The 23,395-nt window shown below is 48.6% G+C and overlaps 1 protein-coding gene across 8 annotated transcripts in view; it reads right to left on the bottom strand.

Annotated features, from left to right (window-relative positions):
* Positions 1 to 755: 755 nt before the first annotated feature.
* Positions 756 to 23,395, bottom strand: part of apc (APC regulator of WNT signaling pathway) — a 34,035-nt gene continuing 11,395 nt past the window's right edge. For 2 of the 8 annotated variants that reach the window (XM_085792729.1, XM_085792730.1), the window contains exons 3-17: positions 22,126 to 22,213; positions 21,863 to 21,901; positions 20,784 to 21,006; positions 19,066 to 19,174; positions 18,828 to 18,941; positions 18,029 to 18,145; positions 17,517 to 17,603; positions 16,483 to 16,660; positions 15,714 to 15,914; positions 13,999 to 14,094; positions 11,726 to 11,865; positions 11,074 to 11,151; positions 10,874 to 10,990; positions 8,938 to 9,152; positions 756 to 7,372 (exon numbers count right to left, since the gene is read on the bottom strand). In XM_085792729.1, the coding sequence (XP_085648855.1) occupies positions 2,125 to 7,372; positions 8,938 to 9,152; positions 10,874 to 10,990; positions 11,074 to 11,151; positions 11,726 to 11,865; positions 13,999 to 14,094; positions 15,714 to 15,914; positions 16,483 to 16,660; positions 17,517 to 17,603; positions 18,029 to 18,145; positions 18,828 to 18,941; positions 19,066 to 19,174; positions 20,784 to 21,006; positions 21,863 to 21,901; positions 22,126 to 22,213 (7,050 nt within the window). In that variant the 3' untranslated portion in view covers positions 756 to 2,124. Of the gene's footprint in view, positions 7,373 to 8,937; positions 9,153 to 10,873; positions 10,991 to 11,073; positions 11,152 to 11,725; positions 11,866 to 13,998; positions 14,095 to 15,713; positions 15,915 to 16,482; positions 16,661 to 17,516; positions 17,604 to 18,028; positions 18,146 to 18,827; positions 18,942 to 19,065; positions 19,175 to 20,783; positions 21,007 to 21,862; positions 21,902 to 22,125; positions 22,214 to 22,527; positions 22,695 to 23,395 lie in introns of those variants that run through there. The other 6 variants (XR_015037239.1, XR_015037240.1, XR_015037241.1 and 3 more) reach the window with 6 other exon arrangements.

The following is a 23,395-nucleotide window of genomic DNA, read 5'->3' as shown; positions in this document are numbered from 1 at the left end:
CTCTCTTATCAAATGGTACTGCAACTGGAACCAAAATTTCCTTACGGGAATAAAGTTCTTAACCATCTATATGCAGTTGTCTCTTCGTTATGAATTTAACATTTCTTTCTTGTAATTAGAGCCTTTGAGAAAGTGTTTGAATGTTGTTCAGAGATTTGAGCGTAGCTATACTTGGAAGCAGCTGAAAATGAAATATATAAACTGTCTCGTGACTGCACCTCACTTGGGTTTTTATTCATATTCAACATATTAATAAAGTAAAAGTTCATTCAGTGGTTATGTAAACTTGTAGTTCCAACTTCTTACCCACCAAAAGATGCTGTTGTAGATGAACATGTTTATAAATATTTCTGTTGTCACTGTTGTTTCGTTGGAGTCCCAAAGATTTAGTTTTTCCATCCGATCTTGAATTTCTTCAGATGGCGTCATGATGCGTTGCTGTCTGAGATCCCTCAGCCTGCTTCACTTTGTCAGACAGGTTTTACTGAAGTGAGTTCTTGATGCAACTGGGCTGGGTGTGGAGAGTGACACTGAACTCAGCTTCCCCCAAAAATTGGTTTATCACAGTTGGTACATGAGTTAACTTGGAGGATAGCTTTTCCCTTGATAAATAAAATCATTAAAAAACTGCACTTTATATTTACTTGGGTTATCTTTGTCTAATAAGAGGAGAGGAGATCGGGTGGACAAACTGTGAATTTCATGTTTCTTCAGAGCCACCACAAAAAACACTGAAACACACCAACACAACTCAGGACAGTTTGCACCTAAAATGTTGAATTTTATTTAACGTTTTTAACATTTCACCAAAAGTTTTTGCCTTCTTTCCTCCAGCAACATAAAAACAGTGCGAATCAACATCGAGGCCCAGAATAAAACTGTGGAAACGTTTTGGCAAAAATCATTTTGTTTTACATTATGTGCTTCAAAGTTAAAAGGTTTTTAAGGTTTTACAGCAATAACTTAAGTTTTACAGTGTTATTCATTTCCAAGGCGACAGAGCGGGAAGTTTTCAGCAGTTTCGGGTTTTTTTTAAAGTTCAATCGCAACAAACGAACGAACGTCCTCCCTGGAGTTAGAGTTAGTGTGAGTGAAGTTCTGAGGAAAACCTTCAGGTGGTTTTTTTTTTTACTGGTTCAAATCTTCCATCAGATCTTTTCATTCGGTTAGACCTTCAGCTTTTAGTCACATCTCAGAGTTTCAGCTTTTAGTCACAGCTCAGAGCTTCAGCTTTTAGTAGCAGGTTGGACCTTCAGCTTTGAGACCTTCTGGTTTTAGATCTTCAGCTTTTCGACATTCAGGTTTCAGACCTTCAGCTTTTAGACCTTCAAGGTTTTAGTAGCAGGCTGGACCTTCAGCCTCAAGAGCTTCAGGTTTTAGATCTTCAGCTTTTAGACCTTCACCGTAAGCTTTTAGTAGCTGGTCAGACCTTCAGCTTTAAGATCTTCAGCTTTTAAACATTCAGCGTTTAGACCCCAGCTTGTAGATCTTCAGGTTTTAGTAGCTGGTCAGACCTTCAGCTTTAAGATGTTCAGCTTTTAGACCTTCAGGTTTTAGTCACAGATAGGACCTTCAGCTTTTAGACCTTCAGGTTTTAGTAGCTGGTCAGACCTTCAGCTTTAAGATCTTCAGCTTTTAGACCTTCAGGTTTTCCATCAGAACAAAACTTATGTAAAAAAACAAAAAACAAAAAAAAACATGAAAACTTCCAGAAGAGCAGAATCAGCTCAGACGCTACAGCTAGCAGAAACATTGTTATCGTTATCATCATCATCATCATCATCATCAGCGTTATGTCACCATGGTAACTGTCATCATTAGGGGTGGGGGGGGCGGGGCCATGCAGGGTCACAGGCAGAGGGGGTGGAGCTAAGCGCTAAACATCGTTTTTAGTGGTATAAAAACATAAAAAGTTCTTTCTAAAGTTTTTTCTCTCGTTGAATAAAGAAGCTTGACTGACGGGTGGGAGGAGCCAATGGGGGCGGAGGAGGGAGGCAAAGGGGGCGGAGTTTAGTTAGCACTTAAATACAGACTCACTTCCTGTACAGTTCAGTTCACAAACACTTTTTCTCTCCATATTTACACTGTCCCAACTGTGGCGGCCATTGTGCGTCTGGTCGCTTTTCACACCGACGTCACAATATACGAGCCTCGCTCACCGCCGCTGCCCCCGCCGCCACCGCCGCCGTTACCGCCGCCGCCGCCGCCGCCTTCTCCGCCCTTCGGCTCTCGTTTCTTAGTAACAGGCGTGGGGATGAGCGAAGGCCGTGTGGGGGTCGTTGACGACGACGTTGTGCTGGTTGTCGTGGGGGTAGGGGTGGTGGTGGCGGCGGAGGAGGAGACGTCGGCGTTGCTCTTCCGCGGACTTGGCGTGTAGTTGAAGGGGCTGACGCGAGCCGCTACGGCGCCGCTGCGTTGCTGATTGCGCTGCTGCTGTTGCTGCGGCGGCGGTGGTGGCTGCTGTTGGCGTTCAGGCGGCGATGGTTTGTCGTCGAGGCTTTCGCAGCTGCGCCGCAAGTTGAGGTTGGTGGAGGACGAGGACGAAGAGGAGGATGACGGGATCTTCGAGGGGGCGGGGCTGTCGATGACGGGCGGCGCGTTGGTCGCGGTCGGCGAGCGGGCGGAACAGGAAGAGGAGGAGCGCGGGTTGTTGACCGGACAGTCCTCCAGACGAACCCACACGTCCTCAGATTTGTCAGCGAAGCCGCCGCCGCCGCCACGGCCGCCGCTCGACGAGCCGCCGCCGCCGCCGCTCTTCACCTTCCTCCACGTGCCCTTGGACCTCATGGCGCCCCCCTCCTCCTCGCTCCGCCCCTTCTCGCTGGACTCGGACGACGCCGACAGTATCGACGACGAGCTTCCCGTCCGTTTCCACGTCCCCACGCGCGGTAACGACGTCGAGTGTTTCCCGCCGCCGCTCCCTCCGCTTCCGCCGCCGCTGTTTTCCCGCTTCCAGGTGCCGGTGCGGCTGAAACGCGACGCTTCCTGCGGGCGCGACGGGCTCTCGGAGTGCGAGCGGTTGACGTTGTCGTGTCGCCTGGTCGCCGGCGGCAGCGGCGCGTCGGGACTGGACGGCGACTCTAAGGCAGACGCGGCGGCGGCGGCGGATTCCTCCAACTTCCTCTTCAGCGTCGGACTCGGAGTCTCCTTGATGAAGGTCGACTGACGGACGAGCGCCGGCTTCTCGGGCTCCGCCTTCTGCTTCTTCGCCGCCGCCGCCGCCGTCGAGCCGCCGCCGACCCTCGAGGCCGACTCGCTCCTCGGGATGCCGCCGTTGCTCCTCGCCGCCGCCGTGCTCTGTTTGGTCGGTCTGGAGGCTGCCGCCGACGATGACGACGACGCGCTTCCTGGAGACGCCGTGCGCGGCAGCTGCGACAGCTTCCCTCCCTTCTGATTGGCCGCCGCCGCGGAGGAGCGAGACGGCGTCGAGTCCCGAGACGAACCGCCGCCGCCTCTGTCTTCGCCGCCGCTGCCACCCGGAGCTTTGGCCATCGCCACCGCCCGGGGTTTGCTCCGCCCCCTCGCGGCCGGCTCGGCCCGCGGCTTCCCGGTGATCAGACTGCGGTAAACCTTCTTCCCGCCTCTCAACGCCTTCGCCGCCTCCTCCTCCTCCTCCTTCCTCTTCGCCTCCAGCGTGCTGCGCTCGCCCGGCTTCAGGATCCGCGGCGCTCCTCGCTTCGCGTTCTCCTTCTCCTCCTCCATCTCATCCTCCTCCTCCTCCTCCGCTGCTGCTGCTGCCGCATTGTTGTTTTTGGCGGCCGTCGTCGCCGTCGGCAGCCGGAACGGCGAGCCGACGGACTTCAGGGACAGGACGGAGTCGGAGTCGGACGAGGGTTGGCGAGACAGCGACGACGAGGCGGCGGCGGCGGCGTTCAGGCTGCTGACGATGGAGTTGGCGCCCTCTTGGATCGCTTTCCAGTCGAACGACTCCGAGTCGGGGGAGGCGGGGCTTCTCGGCGCCTCCGAGGGCTCCTCCTCGCCGAGAATACCGTCGTCATCGTCGTCGACTTTGGAAACATTAAGTGGCGTTGCTACGGGTCCGGGGGCGTTGGCGGCGTTAGCGTTAGCGTTGGCGACGGCGGCGGCTTTCTTCTTCTTCTTGGGCATGGCGGAGCTGATGCACTCCTGCAGCAGGTCGTCCTCGGAGTCGATGCTCAGCGAACTCAGCGACGAGTTCCTAGAGAAGCAGACGGGCGTGTCCTCCACGTGGAACGCTTTGGGGGCGTAGCCGGCGGCGGCACGCGGCTTTGACTCGGTGGCGGCGGGCGGAGACTTCGTTCCCGTTTTGCCGCCGCCGTCCTGCTGTGGCTCCGACGGCGGCTGCTGCGGCGGCGGCGCAAACTCCTTGTTGTTGTTCTCCTGGTCGATGTCGCTCAGCGAGCTCAGCGACGAGTTCCGGGAGAAGCAGACGGGCGTGTCCTCGATGGCGAACTTCTGCTTCTCGTCCGACCCCGTCTGATTGGTCGCCGCCGGTTTGGTCCGAGGGAATACCGCCGCCGTCTGCTGCTTCCTCTTCCTCCCGTCTTCTTTCGTTTTCTTTTCCTCATCGTCCTTTTCGCCGCCACCACCGCCGCCGCCACCACCACCGCCGCCGCCGCCACCGCCGCCGTCCTCTTCGTCAAAGTCGAGGGAGCTGAGTGAGTCGTTGCGTGAGAAGCAGCACGGCGTTCCCTCGATCGGCGTGTAGTGTCGTGGCGAGTCGAAGGCGAACCCCGGTTTTGCTTTGGCGGCGGCTGTTGCTGTGCCGACGCTGTACGCCGCCGCCCGCTGAGGCATCGGCTTCACCGGGGACGTCGGCTTCTTCTTCTGCTGCTGTTGCTGCTGCGAGCCGAGAGGCGTCGGCGCTGGCGGGGGGAGCGGCGGGGCGAGGGGCGGGTGGTCGCTGCTCGCCGCCGTCGCCGCTCTGATCGGCTTCCTCGGTTTCGCTTTGGGCATGGCGGCGCTGATGCACTCGGCGAGGATGTCGTCGCCGTTCTCGCCTTCGGGGAGTCCCGGCCGCTTCCTCTGGGCGCAGGCGGGCGGCGGCGCCACCACGGGCAGGATGGCGGCCGCCGCCTCCTCGTTGGGCGGCGAGTCGATGGTGAGGTCGCTGAGCGAGGTGGCGGTGGAGAAGTTGAGCGGCGTTCCCTCCACGCAGTAGATCCTCGGCATCTCCTCCTGCGGCGGCGGCGGCACGTCCTTCCTCTGCTGCGATTGGACGGTGCGGCTCTGCGGCGGGAGGAGCTTGTAGACGGGGAGCTGGCTCGGTTTCCGCGGCGCCGCCGACTGCTGCTGCTGCTGCTGCTTCTTTGGTTTCCGCGACGACTTGGGCATGGCCATGTTGATGCACGCCTCCAGGATCTCGATGTCGTCGTCGTCGTCCGACTCGTCGAGCATCTGCTTCCTCTGCATCATCTCCTCCTCCTTCCGCTCCTCGCTCGCTCCGAGCTCCTCCTCCTTCTTCTTCTTCATCTCCGCGGCGATGTACGGCTCGTCCAGACTGAGCGCGCTCAGACTCGACGCGCGGGAGAAGCCGTGCGGCGTGCTCTCCGTGGCGAAGTGCAGCAGCACGTCGGCGCTGCTCTCCTCCTCGTCCTTCTTCTTCGCCGTCTCCTCCTCCTCCTCCTCCTCGGTCTTGGGCGCCGGCGGCGGCGGCGTCTTGGCGCGGCTCGGCGGCATCGTCTGGCCGGGGCTGTCGGGCAGGTCGCTGGGGCTGACCACGCCGCTCGGCACGCCGCTGCACGGCTCGCTGGAGCGCACGGAGCTGGCGATGGAGGAGGTGGAGAAGCTGTCGAGGGAGCTGACGGACGTGCAGCGGCTGAACATCAGCGGCGTCTCCTGAGCGTACGGCTGCTCCGGCGGGCTCTTCGGCGTCCGGGCGCCCGACGACGACGGCGCCGTGTTGTGGTGATGGTGGTGGTGGGCGTGGTGGTGGTGATGACCTCGCCGTCCCCGCGACGACGGAGCGGCCGCCGTCTGGCTCTCGGCCTCCTTGAGCTGCCGCTGCTGCTGCTGCTCGTGAGCGTCCTTCTCGCTGACGGGAAGCGTCGGGTAGTCGTTGCCGCCGCCGCCGCCGCTCACGATGCTGCCGCCGCGCCGCTTCCTGCCGATGACGTCACCGTCCTCGTCCTCCTCCGACGACAGCGAGGACAGCGAGCTGCCTCTGGAGAAGCAGATGGGCGTGTCCTCGACGCAGTAGGTCTGCGTCGACTCCTGGTGGTTCTTAGACCGATTGGCCGCCGGCGGCGGGGGGCGGAGCTTACTGGAGGCGTTGGACGAGGGCGCCGGTAGCGACGGGGCGGCGGCCTCTTCGGACTTGAACATCGGTTTGCGAGCGGACTCGGCGCCGTATTTCAGGCTGTAGTCTATCGGCTGCTCGGCCGCGGAGTCGCCGCTGTAGTTCGACGTCGACGAGACGACGACGTAGCGCGGCGGCTGAGCGGTCGCCATGCGGCCGCCGCTCGCCGCCGAGTCGCCGCCGTTGTTCCTCCTCGTGATCCCGCCGCCGCCGCCGCCACCTTCCTGCCCGCTGTCGTCGTCGTCGCTCTCGATGCCGCCGCGGTGACTCGGACTCTGCCGCCCGGAGTTCAGCTGCTCGTCCGAGTACTTGAGGCTGTAGTTGATGGGCGTGTCCAGCTCGGCGCCGTCGTCGTCCGCCATGTGGTTGGCGCTGCGGATCTTGTGCGCCAGGTCGGCCGGGTACTTCCTGTAGACGCAGCACTTGTTGGCGCCGCTCTCGTCCGACGAGTAGAACGGCTCCGTCGACGGTTTCGTTTTACCGCGGTTGCCGTAGCCGTCGGCGCTCGTCACGCTGTTCAGGCTGTCGCTGGACGCCCGGACGCTCGGCGGGAACACCGGCCGCGGATACGGCGAGTCGTCCCCCGTCCCCCGCTTCGACCCGTCTCCGTTTTTTGGGCTCGACAGCACCGGCGTGTTGGCGTACGAGCGCGTGGCGGCGGCTCCCGCTCCGGCGCCGTTGCAGCCGCGCCCCTTCCTGTGCGCCGCCTTCGGGCTCAGGTTGTCGATGTTGTCGAACGTCTCCGACAGCTGCTGCGCGTCCAGCTCCTCGAACAGCGCCTTCTGCTTCCGCGCCTGCAGCGACGGCGCCCCGGCGCCGGGCGACACCACGCTGGCGTCCTTGTAGCGCGCCGGGCGATTGGCCATCAGGTTGCGCAGGGCGGCGGCGCTGCCCATGGCGATCATCTTGTGGCGGGAGTGGATGAGGTTACGCAGCATCCCCACGGCGCCCAGCTCCCACAGCGCCTCCTGGTCTTTGGCGTCGCGCGCCGACAGGTTCCAGAGCGTCCCGCAGGCGTTGGACACGATGGTCAGACTGTGAGACTTCAGGTGCTGCAGCAGCGTCGGCAGGCAGCCGTGTTCACGCAGGATCTGCCTGTAAGACGACACAGAGGGACACGGTGAGACTCTCACCAGGGCTGCAGCTATCGATTGTTTCTGTAATCGATTATTCTATCTATTGATTAATCGAGTAATCGAATACGATGTTTTGCCTTAAATTACTATGTTAAAAGAACGTGTTTACTAAATATAATATCTGTGTAATATTTATGCATCTTAAACTCCAATCTCTGCTCTTATTAACCACCTGATAGTTTGATATCCACAATTTTGGTGCCATCAATGGTGTGTGTGTGAGAGAGAGAGAGTGAGAGAGAGAGAGAGAGAGAGAGAGAGAGAGAGAGAGAGAGAGAGAGAGAGAGAGAGAGAGAGAGAGAGAGAGAGAGAGAGAGAGAGAGAGAGAGAGAGAGAGAGAGAGAGAGAGAGAGAGAGAGAGAGAGAGAAGAGAGAGAGAGAGAGAGAGAGAGAGAGACAGGAAGCACAGACGGATCCTGACCAAATACAGGCTGAGTGACCACCAACTAGCCATAGAAACAGGAAGACACAGACAGACATGGCTGCCCAGAGAGCAGTGTGTATGTGGTCACTGCTCCACAGGAGAGACAGAGACAGAGATGCACTTCCTGCTCTACTGTGAGAAGTATTCTCCAATAAGAAACTCTCACTTCAGGGAAATAGAGAAGAAAATAAGAAAGTTTCACATGTTTAACCCCAGAAGAGAAAGTGTCAGTTCTGTTAGATGAAGGGACAGCAGCACCTCTGGCAGCTAAATAAGTAGCTGCCTGCCACAGCCTGAGGGACTGTAACATCCCAAATGCATAGATTTATATCCAATTGTATACAACTGTATTGTACTGTACTAAATATGAACTGTAATACTATAATGTATGTATGTAAGTATTTTGTAAAATGCTTTGGCAACAACACATTTCTGTTCATGCCAATAAAGCTGTTTGAATTGAATTAAATTGAGAGTGAAGAGAGAAGAGAGAGAGAAAGAGAGGGGCCTGTATAAAAAGAAAAGTCTATGTTCTTGTGTGTTTTTAGGCCAAATCACTCCAACAAAAGACGAATTAAATGAACGCAGCAGCGTTTTATTTCGTTTCCTTGAGCTAATGTCAGGGACATCATAACTAACTTACGTTCTTAACCAGTTGTTACAAATAACTAATCACCGTACGTTCTCACTAGCGTTCATCTCTAATAGCGAACACATTAAATGCACATCTTTACGTTATGTTACGTTACGTTGCCTTACATTGTGTCAGATCTGCTCTGTGGACTGAGGACGAGCTGTAACGGTGTCAAACTTCAGTTTCACAGTGAGCGGTCCTACACCTTTGATCTCGTCTCTTTCCTTATTTTCTGTCTTTTCTTAGATCGCTCCACAGAACTCTGACGACGCCGTGCATCGGTAATAAAAGTCCACGTGAAACCCAAGCGGTATCTGTCGCCGTACGCTGCGAGTGTAATTAATTTAATGAAGCTTCGTTTCAGGAAAAATCGCCTCAAACATTTGTCATCAAATTACTCGTTGTTTCAGCCTTACTTCTGACGCTCGCCGCTACGACACGTTTATGTCTATTTGCTGATGTTTACCTGTGCGCCTCGTTGGTGGCGATGAGGCTGGACACGTTGCGCAGGATGCCGCCGCCGCTCTCGATGATGGCGAGCGTGTTGGTGTGGCTGCGGTGAGTCAGCGTCCCCACCAAAAAGGCCAGAGCGCCGTCCACAGCGCAGATGTCCGCCTTGTTCTCGGTGCAGTGCGCCGACAGGTTCCAGAGCGCGCTGAGGACGGACTTCAGGGTCGACTCCTGCGCAGGAAACACCACAGAAGAAGAAGAAGAGATTTAGGCCCAATCCCATTTCTCTTTTTTACCCCTACCCCTTGCCCCTCGCACACCCCTTCAACAATCACACATGTCATCACATAGTCTCACTGGCTTTTACGTAAACAGATGCGCCGAGCTTTTGCCAGAAATCAAATAGCCGTGTACCATATAACTTAATAAAATAAGAAAAAACTTAATGCAGACTGATCGGTTCATTGTAAAACATTTATTTACTGATGTAAATGTGGTGATTTCTGTACACAGAGCCCAGAGGCAGCGCTGCCTGCTCCTCTGTCTGATACACACATGAAGCTTCACTTTTCATTCAAATAAACTAATGCTACTGCCACAATTGTCAGATTTCATCAATGAGACCAACATTTAAAGCAGAACTATGCAGGATTTGGGCTGTAATTATTGTGGCTCAGAGTCACTGTGATGGTTGAGTGACCTGTTATGAAGTGAATGGGGTCTAGGCCAATGCGCTCACCCCCCCCACTGGCTGAAAACCGCACTTGCAAGATCAGTCGTCCGTCTCGGTGTTACAAATCTCGTCAATGGATAGAAGTATCGCGAGAAACTGCCTTACGGCAGTACGAGATAAGAACGCATATGACGTCATGCATGTCACGAATCGTGATTGGTTTGAGTTCGGAAAGTCGGAGGAAACCATGGAAACATGAAATGTTTACTGATGAAGTTCAGCTTGTGGCTAACGGGGAGCTAATGCTAACACAGATACACACACCATGGGTCTTTATAAGATAATGTAATACATCATGACACACACACACACACCTTCGCGTTTTGGAACCTTTATTCCTGTGTGTGTATGTCTGTGTCTTTGTGCCTGTGTGTGGCTGTATTAGCGTTAGCTCCGTGTTAGCATAGCGTTAGCTCGGTGTTAGCGTTAGCGTTAGCTCGGTGTTAGCAGGGCTTAGCAAACAGCAGTAAACACAAGCACGTGTAGGGGGCGGAGGTGGTGGCGGCGAGTTTTTTTTTTTTTTACGACAGTGACATGTGCCTACCAGAACTGTGGGGGAGCTCCGGAGAGGGAAAAAAAGAGAAACCAACGAAGGAGCGAGCTATTTCCGGCCGACTTGCAAAGTTCTGCTTTAAATGCTAAAAAGAATTTAACATGCCGGTGGTAAACCTCTAAAAACCTGCGGGTAAGTTAATTAGCGATCGTCTTTTCTCCCGGGACGAGGACGTAGTTTGGCCGGCGGAGCAGCTCTGCAGACCGGCTGGAGCTTTACTTCTCCGAAAAAACGTCGGAGCAAACTTCTAACCAGCCGTCATTTGGATAAACTAACCGCACATTTGGGATCTAAACAGTTACTTTCTTGCATGAAAAAATATAAAAACTTAATAAAGTGACATAATAACAGCGCTACAGCAAGAAATAAAACAGCTTTTCGTTTTACAGCCACCGCTGCCGGCTGCCGCAAGATGCATTCTGGGAAACTTTTCATACCCCTCCGTTTGGAGTGTGCCTCTGAAAAATCTCCGTTTGAAGGGGTATGTAGCCCTACCACTTCCCCCTACCCTTCTGTCCTAACGGGAATTGGGACACCCCTACCCCTACACATGAACGCGCAAAACGTAGGGGTAAGTGGTAGGGCCAAGGGGTGAAATGGGATTGGGCCTTAGAGCGCGGCTCGGTGCAAACAACCAAAATCAAACACCAACGTGTCCGTACTGACCTTCTGGACCTCGAGGGCGCAGCCCATCAGCGCCCGCACGCTGCCGACCTCCCGCAGCGTCTTCTTGCTGTTGACGTCAGCACGCCACGACAGGTTCCTCAACACGCTCGCTATCACCTGAAAAACAAGACGACCACGCTCAGTCAGCAGGAAGACGCCGCCGCCGCCACACAGCTGCTATGGTGACGGGCGAACGTTACCTGCTGCAGGTCCTCGCTCTCAGACTTGAGCTGGGCGACCATCGCTCTCATGCAGCCCTTCATGGAGCACAGCGTCGCCTGGTGACGGGAAACAATACACGTTAATAAAAAAACTCAACACCTTCGTCTGTTTCAACTCTTTCATCCCATCTTTTCTTATCATACCTCATCTCATCTCCTTTTAATTATCTCTACCCCCCTTTTTATTGATTTTATCTAATTAACTGCATCCTGCTTTTTAATCAGACTCCTCCTGGTCTCAGTTTGTTGGTGGGTTCTCGTTTTATGGCATTTCTGACTTTGTTTTGTAAACTTGTGTTTTTAAAGTATATTTTTGGTGCTTTTTGCCTTTAATTGACAATGTAGTGAAGAGAGACATGAAATGAGGAGGCAGAGAGAGAGGGAACGACATGCAGCAAAGGGCCGTCCAAGTTTTTAAAGATGCTATATAAATAAAGCTGTTATTATTAGTAGTAGTATTCAATAAATTCAATCAATCAATTTTTATTTATAAAGCGCATATCATGCACAAGTCAAACTCAATGTGCTTTACAATAGTTAAAACAAGTATAATACAATGCAATAATAGTGAAAACAACGAAGAAGTGCAGAGCTTTTAAAATTTAAAACAAGAGAGCAGAACATCACAAACCTTATTGGCCACGTCTCCAAAAGTCAGGTTGGTGAGCGCCATGCCGGCGTAGCGCCGCAGAGTGACGCTGTAGTGGTCACTGCTCAGACCGAACATCTCACAGTCGACCTGCAGCAGCTCGGCCACGGCCTGAAGACCGCCTGCAGAGACACAGACCAGAGTCAAGACCAGGACCAGGACACACTAATACATAAATGCTTTGTCTTTTCAACAGTTGTACCTTATTTTGTACATTTATCCAGATTGTTTCTATGTTTATTTCTCTCTCAGCCTAGAAGTCTGATTTAAAGATGTGCCGTCTGTGGCTCTGACTTATCTATGAAATAATCTCTTACACATTTAGAAATTATGAAACATTCAAAAAAGCCAACAATAAATGAGTGGATTGATATAATTTATAATATATATGTTATGAAGGGAGAATTACATTCAAACTAAGGAACCAAACTGATATTTTTGAAGAAAACTGGTTAAAATGGCTCAGCTACGTGTCGCCTGTATGACCTGATTTCATATAGACGGCAAAGATACGGTCACACCCTTTAACTCTTTGACTGCCAGCCATTCTCACAGCAGCTTCCTCCAGCTTGCCAGGCATTTTCCAGCTTTTTGACTGATTTCCGTAGACCCACCATGTATTATGTACTGTTACTACATACACATTCAACCCATCAAAGGAAAGATGAGGGTCTCTAGTTTCCAGCAAAAAAAACTGTTTGTTTCTATCTTGTTCCAGTCTTGTGAAATTGGCGGTTGATTATAGGTTAGTTTAGCCCAAAATGCCATTTTGGCACCAAAATCTTGAGAAAAAGAGGTTTTTGTGTCGGCTGTCATTTTCAGGTGAACCAGTACAATTGGCTCCTTTATATTTTGCTTTAGTGATGCCTCAACATCTGTACAGTTGTTCTCTTGTAAACAACAACTAAATCAACACTGATAATGACTTTTGATGACAATAGACAAAATATTTAGCTACTGACACACACTACTGCAGCCTTTTTTCCTTCTTTTCTTTGAGTTACAACTTTTTATTTTCTTTTTTTTAGTGTGTGTGCGTACGTGACGTGTGCGTGTGCATACGTGTGCGTGTGTGTGTGCGTGCGTGTGTGTCTGTGTGTGTGTGTGTGTGTGCGCGCGTGCGGATCAGTTCGACAGGTTTTTGTAGCCGAAACACGGCGCTTTAGATCAGATCCAGCTTCCTCTGGTCAGCAGGCAGCGGTCACTCACTCTCTCTGTCTCACACACACATCTACACACACACACACAGCAGCTCTGGCTGACGCCCCCTGAACTCACAGCCACAGACATGTGCGCTCACAACAGACACTCCCACCACCATAGCTCTCCTCGTCACGTTCGCCGGCGCCGTCCGTTCCTCATCCACACTAGATCGGGGATTTTCAAGCTGTTATCTGAGTGATTTCTCGCAAAATCTGGCGACTTTCCAAACGCTCTTGATGACTAACGACGAGCGATCAAAGGTGTTGTTGTTACTAACGTTTGTGCTTTGTATCACGGAGCTGCACGGAGCTTCGACGAGCTGCCGAGCCGCCATGAGCCCCGCCGCCGCCCCGTAAGCTCTCATCGGCGGCCAGAGTGTCACGGAGCGGCGCCGCTGCAGTCAGACACCCGCTCCGCTCCGTGAGGGGGGAAAAACACACTATAGTTTTTATATCTCTCAATCCAAATGTGTTTTTCTGCACTTTATTTTGATGATACAAGTCTGATCTTCACAGAGGAGTAGGGCAAGACATTCAACATGGCGTTGCCATTAAAAAAACGCTAAGACGAGTTATCTCGTCTTTGGCAGACTACGCTTGGATTCGCTAAGACGAGATAACTCGTCTTTGGCAGTCAAAGAGTTAACAGGAAATGTTTTCTCCCTATTTTCAAGCAGCTTCTTTACATATTTTTACGTATGATGTGCTTATGTTGACTATGTTGTTTTAATGAACGCACAAAACCTACCCTCGTTATGTCGTGTTATGTTGTGTGTTTTGTGCCCAGCTGGCACATGTGTGTATGTACGAACGCAAACACATGTTTTTGTTTTTAAATCACACGCAAAACAGCTCTCTACTAGGTCCAATACTGGAAACACCCATCGTTTTCTCACTTCTTTGGAAAATAAATCGTTGGTGGGATTTGAAAAAACATAATTTTCCAGGACATTTGACTTCTGTTTCTCATTTTCCATGACTGGAAAGTATATCAACCATTTTCCAGGTTTTCCAGGATGCGTAGGAACCCTGTGCACGGCGGTTCAGACTCACCGAGCTCGTTCATGGCGTGTCGATGTTCCTCGTCAAAGGAGAGTTTCATGAGGACGCAGACGGCCGGACAGATCTGATGTTCCACTGGCGACGGCACTGAACACATCAACACAGCTAATTACTATTTATATACATCAAAGACAATAATAACATACCATTAAACATCACTCAGGGGTGCAAACTCATCAGGGGTAAAAAAGGTGACAAGATACCGACCCCCTAGGGGAGTCCGGGGGCATGCTCCCCCGGGCAATTAAAAAAAAAAACCAACTTTAAAGGTGAATTTACAGTCAATTTTAGCATGAGACTAGGGTCCAGATTTACTCAGGTTTGCACAGCTTTTGCTCCTGTTAAACCTGCACAATCTGTCTCTCTGTGTTTGGTTTTGAAATATGTGAAGGGGGTCTTCAGCCTATGCAGGTTTAGCATGAGAGAATCTGTCCCTCGATGTCCATCAGATGAACCTTGCAAACCTTGCCTTCAAACTAAATAAAATTTAATACAGACTGATTGGTTCATTGTGAAACATTTATTTATTGATGTAAATGTGTTTTCTGTACGTAGGCTATGCTCCGAGGCAGCGCTGCTCTTTCTGTCCAATAACACACATGAAGCTTAAAAATGCCATAGGCTACATAAAACATATTAAGCGGCAGTATGTATTTAAAAGATGTTCAAGCAAACGGTTCGGTTCACGGTTTTGTGGTCATGGTTTTCGGTTCAGTTTCATATACTTTGATCGTTGGGAAAATCAATCATGTCTCGTATATTCAGGTTAAAACTTAAAGAATGAGGCAGTCTGACATCTGATACATCATTGTGACAGTCTGAGGTTAAAAGTTGGTGAGATAATGGCTACAAGAGAGGAGACATTGATAGTTCCAACATGTTTTAATTTATTGGGCAAAGAAAGTTATCTAACAAATGCTAAGAACAATTAGATATTCATTGAAATATATAACCTATATTTATTAATTGTGGTTCTTACAAAAAATATATCTTATAAAATATAAAAGCTAAAATGTCTCTTAAAGCTCTGCCCCTTTAATTAGTGCATACAAAATAATTTAACTTTAGCCTACTACTCTTACAACCACATTATTTACCAGCAACATAAAGTGAAACAGAGGCAGAGGTGTCCTGCCACAGTCAGTCAACCTCCTCCTCCTCCTCCTCCTCCTGCTGCTGCTGAACAGGTCGCACTGGAGCTAGTCTCGCTCGCCAGACCCTCCTCCAGAGAAGGAGACACTGGAGCTAATAAATGCTAAACGCGCTAATCGCTAATTGGCCGCGATCGCGATCATCACACACACGCGGTCCCATACAGCACCTATACAACGCTGCTGGCGCATCTTCTAGCTCCGACTCTTTAACTCGCCATGCTCAAAAAGTCGTGTTAGTTAGTCTGTATGAAAAGTGAAGCTTCAGGTGTGTATTGCTGACAGAAGAGCAGCGCTGCCACCACTCGTTGTCATCCAGATAAGGCGCATGCGCCTTAAAGAGACAGGTGCATTGGCTCGGCTCGGCTTGCCTCGCCTCGCCGGACCGCCCCCCCGCTCTAATTTTTTTTTTATTGCGGATTTACACGAATCACACAAATGACCAATTTGGGATCCAAAACGGCGAATTTCGCCGAAAGGTGACAAGTTTGCACCCCTGATCACTGTATGTGACTCCGCGCTCCCATTGGGCGGCGTGTGTGTGACATCACTCACTGGGGTTGTCCTCCTGGTCGACGCCCCTCTCGTGGTTCTCCTGCCAGCTCCAACAGGCCTCGCAGTAGTGACGCACCTGCTCCAGCAGGTGGAGCACTCGGATCTCGCGCCGCCCTCGCTTGTCGTCCGGCTGACTGTGGACGATGTTGTGCAGCGCCGCCGACGCTCGCGCACGGGCCTCCTTACTGCCACGGGAGTTACCTAGGCAACGGGAAGAGTCAAATAGTTAATAGGACGAATCGCCTTGTTGTTTACAACTACTTCCGGGTAGAAAACCAGCATTCGAACAATAGTGACAGACGAGAGTTTCGCTATATATATCAAATTTTTCATGTCACTATATCACCGTTTAGACTAATCTGATGTTTGTAAAGTTTATAAAACCAATGGTGGACAAACATTACTATTTACGTGTGCACATTTTTGTAATTAGTCATGGTTATCATAGATTAGCCAGGCTAACGGTTAGCTACCTGTTTTACTTTAATAACTCAGTGACTCAATAAACCGTCCATAAAAAAAAAACCCTCCCGTTGTCGGTTTTAACAGCTGACGTCCTGATGTTAGCTTAGCTGCCGTTAGCTTAGCTATCGCTGTCAGCTGTCCCTGTCAGCTGCAGCCACTGATGCTTTCTAGACACCGTGATTCCCCCAAACTGAATAAATACCACACATAGCAACACAAAACACACACACAGAAATAGTAATGTTTCTTCAATCATTTCAGATTTGTCTAAACGGTGATAGGGTGTGAAAATCATCACGGTTACCGAGCAGTAGGGAGTCCTTGTCGTTGCCGTGCAGCAGCTGGATGAGCAGCGGCAGGCAGCCGGACTGACGCATGGCGATGCACGAGTCCTGGGAGCTGGACATGGCGAGAAGCGTCCGCGACATGTCGTCTTTATCGTGAGTCCCCAACATGGACAGAAGACTGTAAACCATCTCCACCTGCACGGGGCGACAGAGAGAGACAGATAGAGATAGATAGATAGATAGATAGATAGATAGATAGATAGATAGATAGAACGATAGATAGATAGAACGATAGATAGATAGAACGATAGATAGATAGAACGATAGATAGAACGATAGATAGATAGATAGAACGATAGATAGATAGATAGAACGATAGATAGATAGATAGAACGATAGAACGATAGATAGAACGATAGATAGATAGATAGATAGAACGATAGAATGATAGATAGATAGAACGATAGATAGAACGATAGATAGAACGATAGATAGATAGAACGATAGATAGAACGATAGATAGATAGAACGATAGATAGATAGAACGATAGATAGAACGATAGATAGATAGATAGAACGATAGAACGATAGATAGAACGATAGATAGATAGATAGAACGATAGATAGATAGAACGATAGATAGATAGATAGAACGATAGAACGATAGATAGAACGATAGATAGAACGATAGAACGATAGATAGATAGATAGAACGATAGAATGATAGATAGATAGAACGATAGATAGAACGATAGATAGAACGATAGATAGAACGATAGATAGATAGAACGATAGATAGATAGAACGATAGATAGAACGATAGATAGATAGAACGATAGAACGATAGATAGATAGAACGATAGAACGATAGAACGATAGATAGATAGAACGATAGATAGATAGAACGATAGATAGAACGATAGATAGATAGAACGATAGATAGATAGATAGATAGATAGATAGATAGATAGATAGATAGATAGATAGATAGATAGATAGATAGATAGATAGATAGATAGATAGATAGATAGATAGATAGATAGAGTCTCACCTTGGTGCCCAGGTGGCTGGTGATTCGTCGAGGCACAGAGTAGCTGGTCTCATTGGCCGGTTCGTGCTCCAATCGGCTGCTGGAGCTCTGGAGGACGAACAGACGAGAGTGAAGATCAAGATTAGTTGTAAAAAAAAAACAACATGTACAACAAACAATGCTTTAAAGTAATAAATAGTCATAGTTACTCGTTACTTTCCCCCAAAAGTAACTGAGTTGGTTATTACATTATAAAAGTAACTAATTCCAAGGAAAAGTAACTATTGTGTTATTTTTTTATAAAATGCACAGGCAAGGCTCCACGACGCACGGTTAGTTTGAGATAAACGTTGCAACGAGACTTCTTGAGTCAAGTATCGGTGCATTTTATTGTCAGTAACGGCGTTATAACGGGGGAAACTTTTTTGATCACTCATTACTGGAAAAAGTAGCGCCGTTAGTAACGCTGTTATTTTATAACGCCGTTTTTTCCCCCCATGACTGTACAACAATAAAACAAGGATGATGCTCACCTGAGCTGCGGCCAACACGCTGCTGCTGTCGCTCGGCACCTGAACTGTCTCCACCTGCAGCCGTGCTCCCAGTCTCAGGATGTCCTTCTCAATCTGCTGAATACGAGACACACGAGCCTGCGCACACACACACACACACACACACACACAAATGGTATAAGTCTCCATGACATCATCATCTTACTCACATTAGAAATCTTTCAAACTGCTTCTTTTAAATTATTTTCTTTTTAAAAAGTGTCTAATTAGTGGTCAAATCTGTCAACATTAAATGTTAGCGCTTAATTTTTCTCCACATCTGCTGCTGTCGGTGACTTTCTGACGCCTCCGTCATGTCGCCTGTCAGTTTATTAAGTGTCTAGTTTCACTGTTGCTTTTTGTGCGTGGCTTGTAATGTGTTTAGTGTCCATGTTCTGCTTGTTTGTTATTGTGTCTTGTGTAATCAATGTTTGTCGATGTTGGTGTTGCTGCTTAACGTTGCTTCTGTTTTGTCTGTTGTCTGAGCCGAGTTAATGTTGCTTGTGTGTGTGGACCTTTGTCTAGTTTTCTGCCTTTTAAGCTTAATTCAGATTTAGCCATCTAATCCTTTAATGTATTATCTGTATGTTTAAAACTAAATCCTTTAATTCTCTTTTAGGGCGACTATACTTAACATCAGTCCAGGGACAGCAGATTCTGCCACGTTTACATTTGTTAAAATGTTTTATTAATGTGCATTCTCTCTGATTATTAAACCTTTAAATAAATAAATAAATCATTAGGAGTTAAGATGGGATGGCGAGGGGGCGTGGCCTCCTACCTGCGCTCTCCTCTCCATCTCCTGACAGGAGCCCAGCTGCTCCTCCATCGCTGAGCGGATCTGACGAGCCTCAAACTCCAGCTGGCGACGACTCATGTCCGTCTGCAGAGTGAACTGGAAACACAACGGACAACTGACGGCGCTGGCGGCTTCTCCATAGCAACAACAACAACAGCAGCAGCAGCAGCAGCAAAGGATCATGGGTAATGTTTACAGTGCGAGGGTGGTCTTGTCTTACGTTCTCGGTGAGCGGCAGACTGTCGATCCTCTTGGTGAGGTTCTGCAGCTGAGCGTAGTACCAGTCCTTCTCCTTCTCCTCCTTGTCCAGCTCGGCCAATAGGAGAGACCTGCAGGGGAGCAGCAGCCAATCAGGTCGCTTTCAAACACAACAGTGGCGATATTTTTGCTTTTCTGCCTCTGTCTCTGTTCCTTCTTCAGTGTTTTACACCTATTCATTCATTATCTGGTCTGGTGTTGGAGTGAACTCAGCCTCGACCATCTCTTCCCCCAAACTCAAAGATAAGAATGACTTCACTTTATTAATCCCCAAAGAGAAATTCATACATCTTGTTCTTTCTTTTAATGTTTTAAATTTGCACTTCATTAATTGTTTGCACTATTATTGCATTGTATTATAATTGTTTAACTATTGTAAAGCACATTGAGTTTGCCATGTGCATGAAATGCGCTTTATAAATAAAATTGAATTGAAATTGAATTCTTTTGCTGCTTTCAAGCTTTTTAAAAAAAAAAATTCTGTCGACGCCCAAATCTCCACCAAACATTTTGCTTCTTCATCAAACCACTGCTAATTATTTTACTCCAGGTCGTCAGTCGCTGCCTCCTCCTCCTCCTCCCTCCTGCTAGAATAAGACACACCCACTGATAATGTCACTGTTCCCAGGAAAGAACCAACTATTTCTTGGAAACCGACTTTTCAGGATCTGAACCAGTTTTTTTTTTCGGTAGGCAAGCATGGGCATTTTGATTACTGGAGTAACCGATTACTTTAATAAAAATAAAATGGAATAGAATAGATTTACGCCCCAGCCGCCTCAGAGGGGAAAACTTTTTGTTGTTGTTGTTTTGTTTCCAGTCATTATCGGTGCTTATTTATTAGTCCACGCTACATTTTGGCGGCTCCGCTCCTCTCTGCCTCGCATCGTCTCAGGAAACAACTGGGAAGGTTTCAGAGTGTTTGTGTTTTCTAACAGACTAGATGAGACCTGTCGCCTCCCTCCCTACGGCTTAACCCTGAGGGAGCCACCGCAGATTCTTGTAAAAGGTTTGAAAGTTCGAGACTCGATCCAAAAATGCTTTTACACAGCAACAAACCATACTGTTTGATCTGCAACTGTTTAACACTGCGAAAAACCCAAACCACGGCATGATGATGTAGTTTGATCCGACACTAGACTGAGCTCTACCATGACATTTTTTAAATCCTAGGTTAACTAGGTAATAATTCGTTAGCAGATGGCAACCGGCTGGTTAAAAGTTGTGTTCGGTAACCAGAACCAGCTCAGAGTAGAGGTGGTTGGATGAATCTAAAATGTCGATAGTATTGATACCAACGTTGGTGAACTCTGCTCCTCTCTCACTTGGCTCATGCTCAACTAGCAGAGTGTTTCTATTATGAACATAATCATGATTAATTAAAGGAAAAATTACAAAATAATTCAATGATCAGGAAAACACAAATTTTCATTCAAATTCGCATAAATATTGAAGCTTTCACTTTATAAATGATGATGCATTTCTCTCCCCTACACAAAACTAGATGCACTGCTAGTGAGTTAAACTGTGTTGCAAGTATAAAAGTATCAGTATTGGTATCAATATCGGCAATACTGGCCCTGTATTTACTTAGTATTGGATCAATACCAGATTTAGCACACAGCCCTGCCGGTGTGTAGTTGTACTTGCACAGCAGATGGTAGTGACATCACTCAGTACCTCTCCTTCTCCAGCTCCTCCAGGCAGCGGTCGTGGCTGTCTCTGCCCGCAGACGGCAGCCCTCTCCTGGGGAAGGCCGCGGACGCCGAGGGGCCTGGAGCCGCGGAGCCTCCTGCTGCTCCTCCAGGAGCCGAACCAGAGGAGGTGGAGCTGGAGGAGGAGGAGGAGGTGGGAAGAGGAGGTCTGGACCTGGACTTAAAACCTGCAGATTCCAGACTCATCTCTGCAGGAGAGAGAGAGACAGAGAGAGAAGCAATTAGACAGAGTGTGTGCGTGTGTGTAAGCAGAGGATGGTAGATCAATAAGCTGTAACAGTGGGTGTGTTTGTTTTGTTCACCTTTCAGTCGGAAATTAGCCTTTAGCTAACACTGGCACCTTTACATTTATTAATGTTCACTAATGTGCACTGCCCTCCTTAAATAAATAATTGTTTCAAAGATCGAGCATCGAGATTCTTAACAGGGCGATTCTGAATCGATGCCGTTATGTCACATCATCGATTTTAAATTCAAACAGAGACGGTTATTTATTTATCTTAAAGCACAATCAAAAAGAAGAAAAGGACTCGCCACACTGTATATGCTCCCAGGTGTACAAAAATTTATTGGAGGACTCCAATAAATTTTTCCTTTTCTTCCTTTTCTTCTTTTTTATGTTCGTCTCCCTGGACTCAGCACCTGCTTGCACTCTGGATGTGCGTGAGCCTTTTTGTTCATCTTAAAGCACAATGCCAAGATTTACGTTTTCTTTTTGAGAAATTAACAAATGCACCTTTAAGTAGACTATAGGCCCTTTTCTTTTGTTGTGCGTGTTCAGACTCCAAGGAGGCTGCTGTATTGTGGAAATGCATTTAAATGATATTCTCTATTTTATCTTCTGTAAATAAAAAAATATCATATTATATGTAACTAATTGTGTTTTGTTTTGGTAAAATGCCGCCTAACGTCCTAATCGATGCTCTCTCTCAATGCTTATTGGCTGAAATGTTTCTAAACCCTGGATCTAGGCTCCATCTCTACAAAATGTACACATGTTTTCATTACGATTCATCTTCCCCCAGCTCATTTTCTGTCGCCCACCTGTGCCTTTTCTTTGCATGTTTCTTCTTTCTTCGTATACTGTAAAATAAATGACTTCATGAAAATAAAGTTTAAAAAAAACAAAACATTTATCATATTTATCTGACTACTTATGTTAATTAATGAAAAAGCCATGTGTGGCAACATAGAAAATCAAGGATGTGACGCATCTAAATGCATCGTATAATCACATCAAACCGAACTGTAGAGTCGGTGAATCGTAACTGAACTGAGGTCAGTGAAGATGCGTCGCCGGCCGCTACCTTTCAGCCGTTCGATGAGTTCCAGCTGAGATCCAGACGTCTCTCCAGAGTCTTCTTCTATGGTGCCCTGCAGCTGCTTCAGCACTTCCTGTTCCACATGATGAGACAATAAAAAGTGGGAGTGTGACATCACAGTGCATCACTGTCTGAAATCAGGGTGTTTTTCTTTTTTTTTTCTTCTCATGTGGCCACCGGGGGCGTCACACACACACACACACACACACACACACACACACACACACACACCTCAGCAGCACATTAACAGGATCGATCATCAATAAACCAACAAAGATTAGAACACAATTAAAACGACAACAAACTGATTTAAAAAACGCTCTTTCTCTCTCTCTGAGTCTCTCGCCCTGTTTTTCAGAATAAAAGCTCGAGGCTTTGTTCACTCACCACGATGAAACGACATCGCTCATACAGCGACATGATGAAACTAACAACTCTCTGACTGTTTGCTGCTCATCCACACAAAACAGGAAACGGGAAACAGGAAACAGGAAGTGAGCGAGTTTGGAGAGGAAGAGGTGGACAATAAAGAATGGCCGACCACGACAAGAAGAAGAAGAATAAAACTACACAACAGGCCCGAGACATGAGGAGAAGAACAACGCAGATCAATAATAATCAAAGAAACAGATAAAAACAACAACAGCGACAGCGACAAAGACAAAGATGATCGCACAGCACAGACCGCTCACTCCGACATGTTTCCTAAGCTCCTGTTCTGTGGAAATTAAGACCAAGATCCTCACACACACACAGATATCTCACTGCGAACAACAACAAGGAGCTCATTCTGAGGCGCAGCGCAGCGCGTGATTGGTGGAAAATACCACAAGTCTATTCTGGGCTGAAGAGAGAGAGACACCGAGTTTACATGGTAGACAGAGAGACAGAGAGAGAGAGAGAGAAGATATCAGTGCTGTTAACACTCAGTGGTACTACTGCAGAGATGTTGCAGTAGTACCACTATATACATAATACAGTACTGTGGTCATGGGCGTAATTTATGGGGGGGTTAGGGAGGTTATAACCCCCTAATTAATCACATAATTGCAGTGGATGAAAATATCTCCAAGCCGGTACGAGGTAGTTGTTGTTTTTACTGATTTAATTTCATTTGAAAGCAACAAAATGTAAATTATTAAAGGTCCAGTCTGTAAAATGGAGGGGAAAACCGTGACATCCAGCATTCAGATTCTAGATTGCAGCGCTCGTTCGCACTCACCCCTCCCGTCGGCAAAGTGACGGTGGCCTCCGA

Source organism: Trachurus japonicus, chromosome 12 (assembly GCF_045865225.1).
Source record: "Trachurus japonicus isolate A0001 chromosome 12, Traja_1.0".
Classification (NCBI taxonomy): domain Eukaryota; kingdom Metazoa; phylum Chordata; class Actinopteri; order Carangiformes; family Carangidae; genus Trachurus; species Trachurus japonicus.
This window is presented reverse-complemented; position numbering and strand designations above follow the sequence as displayed.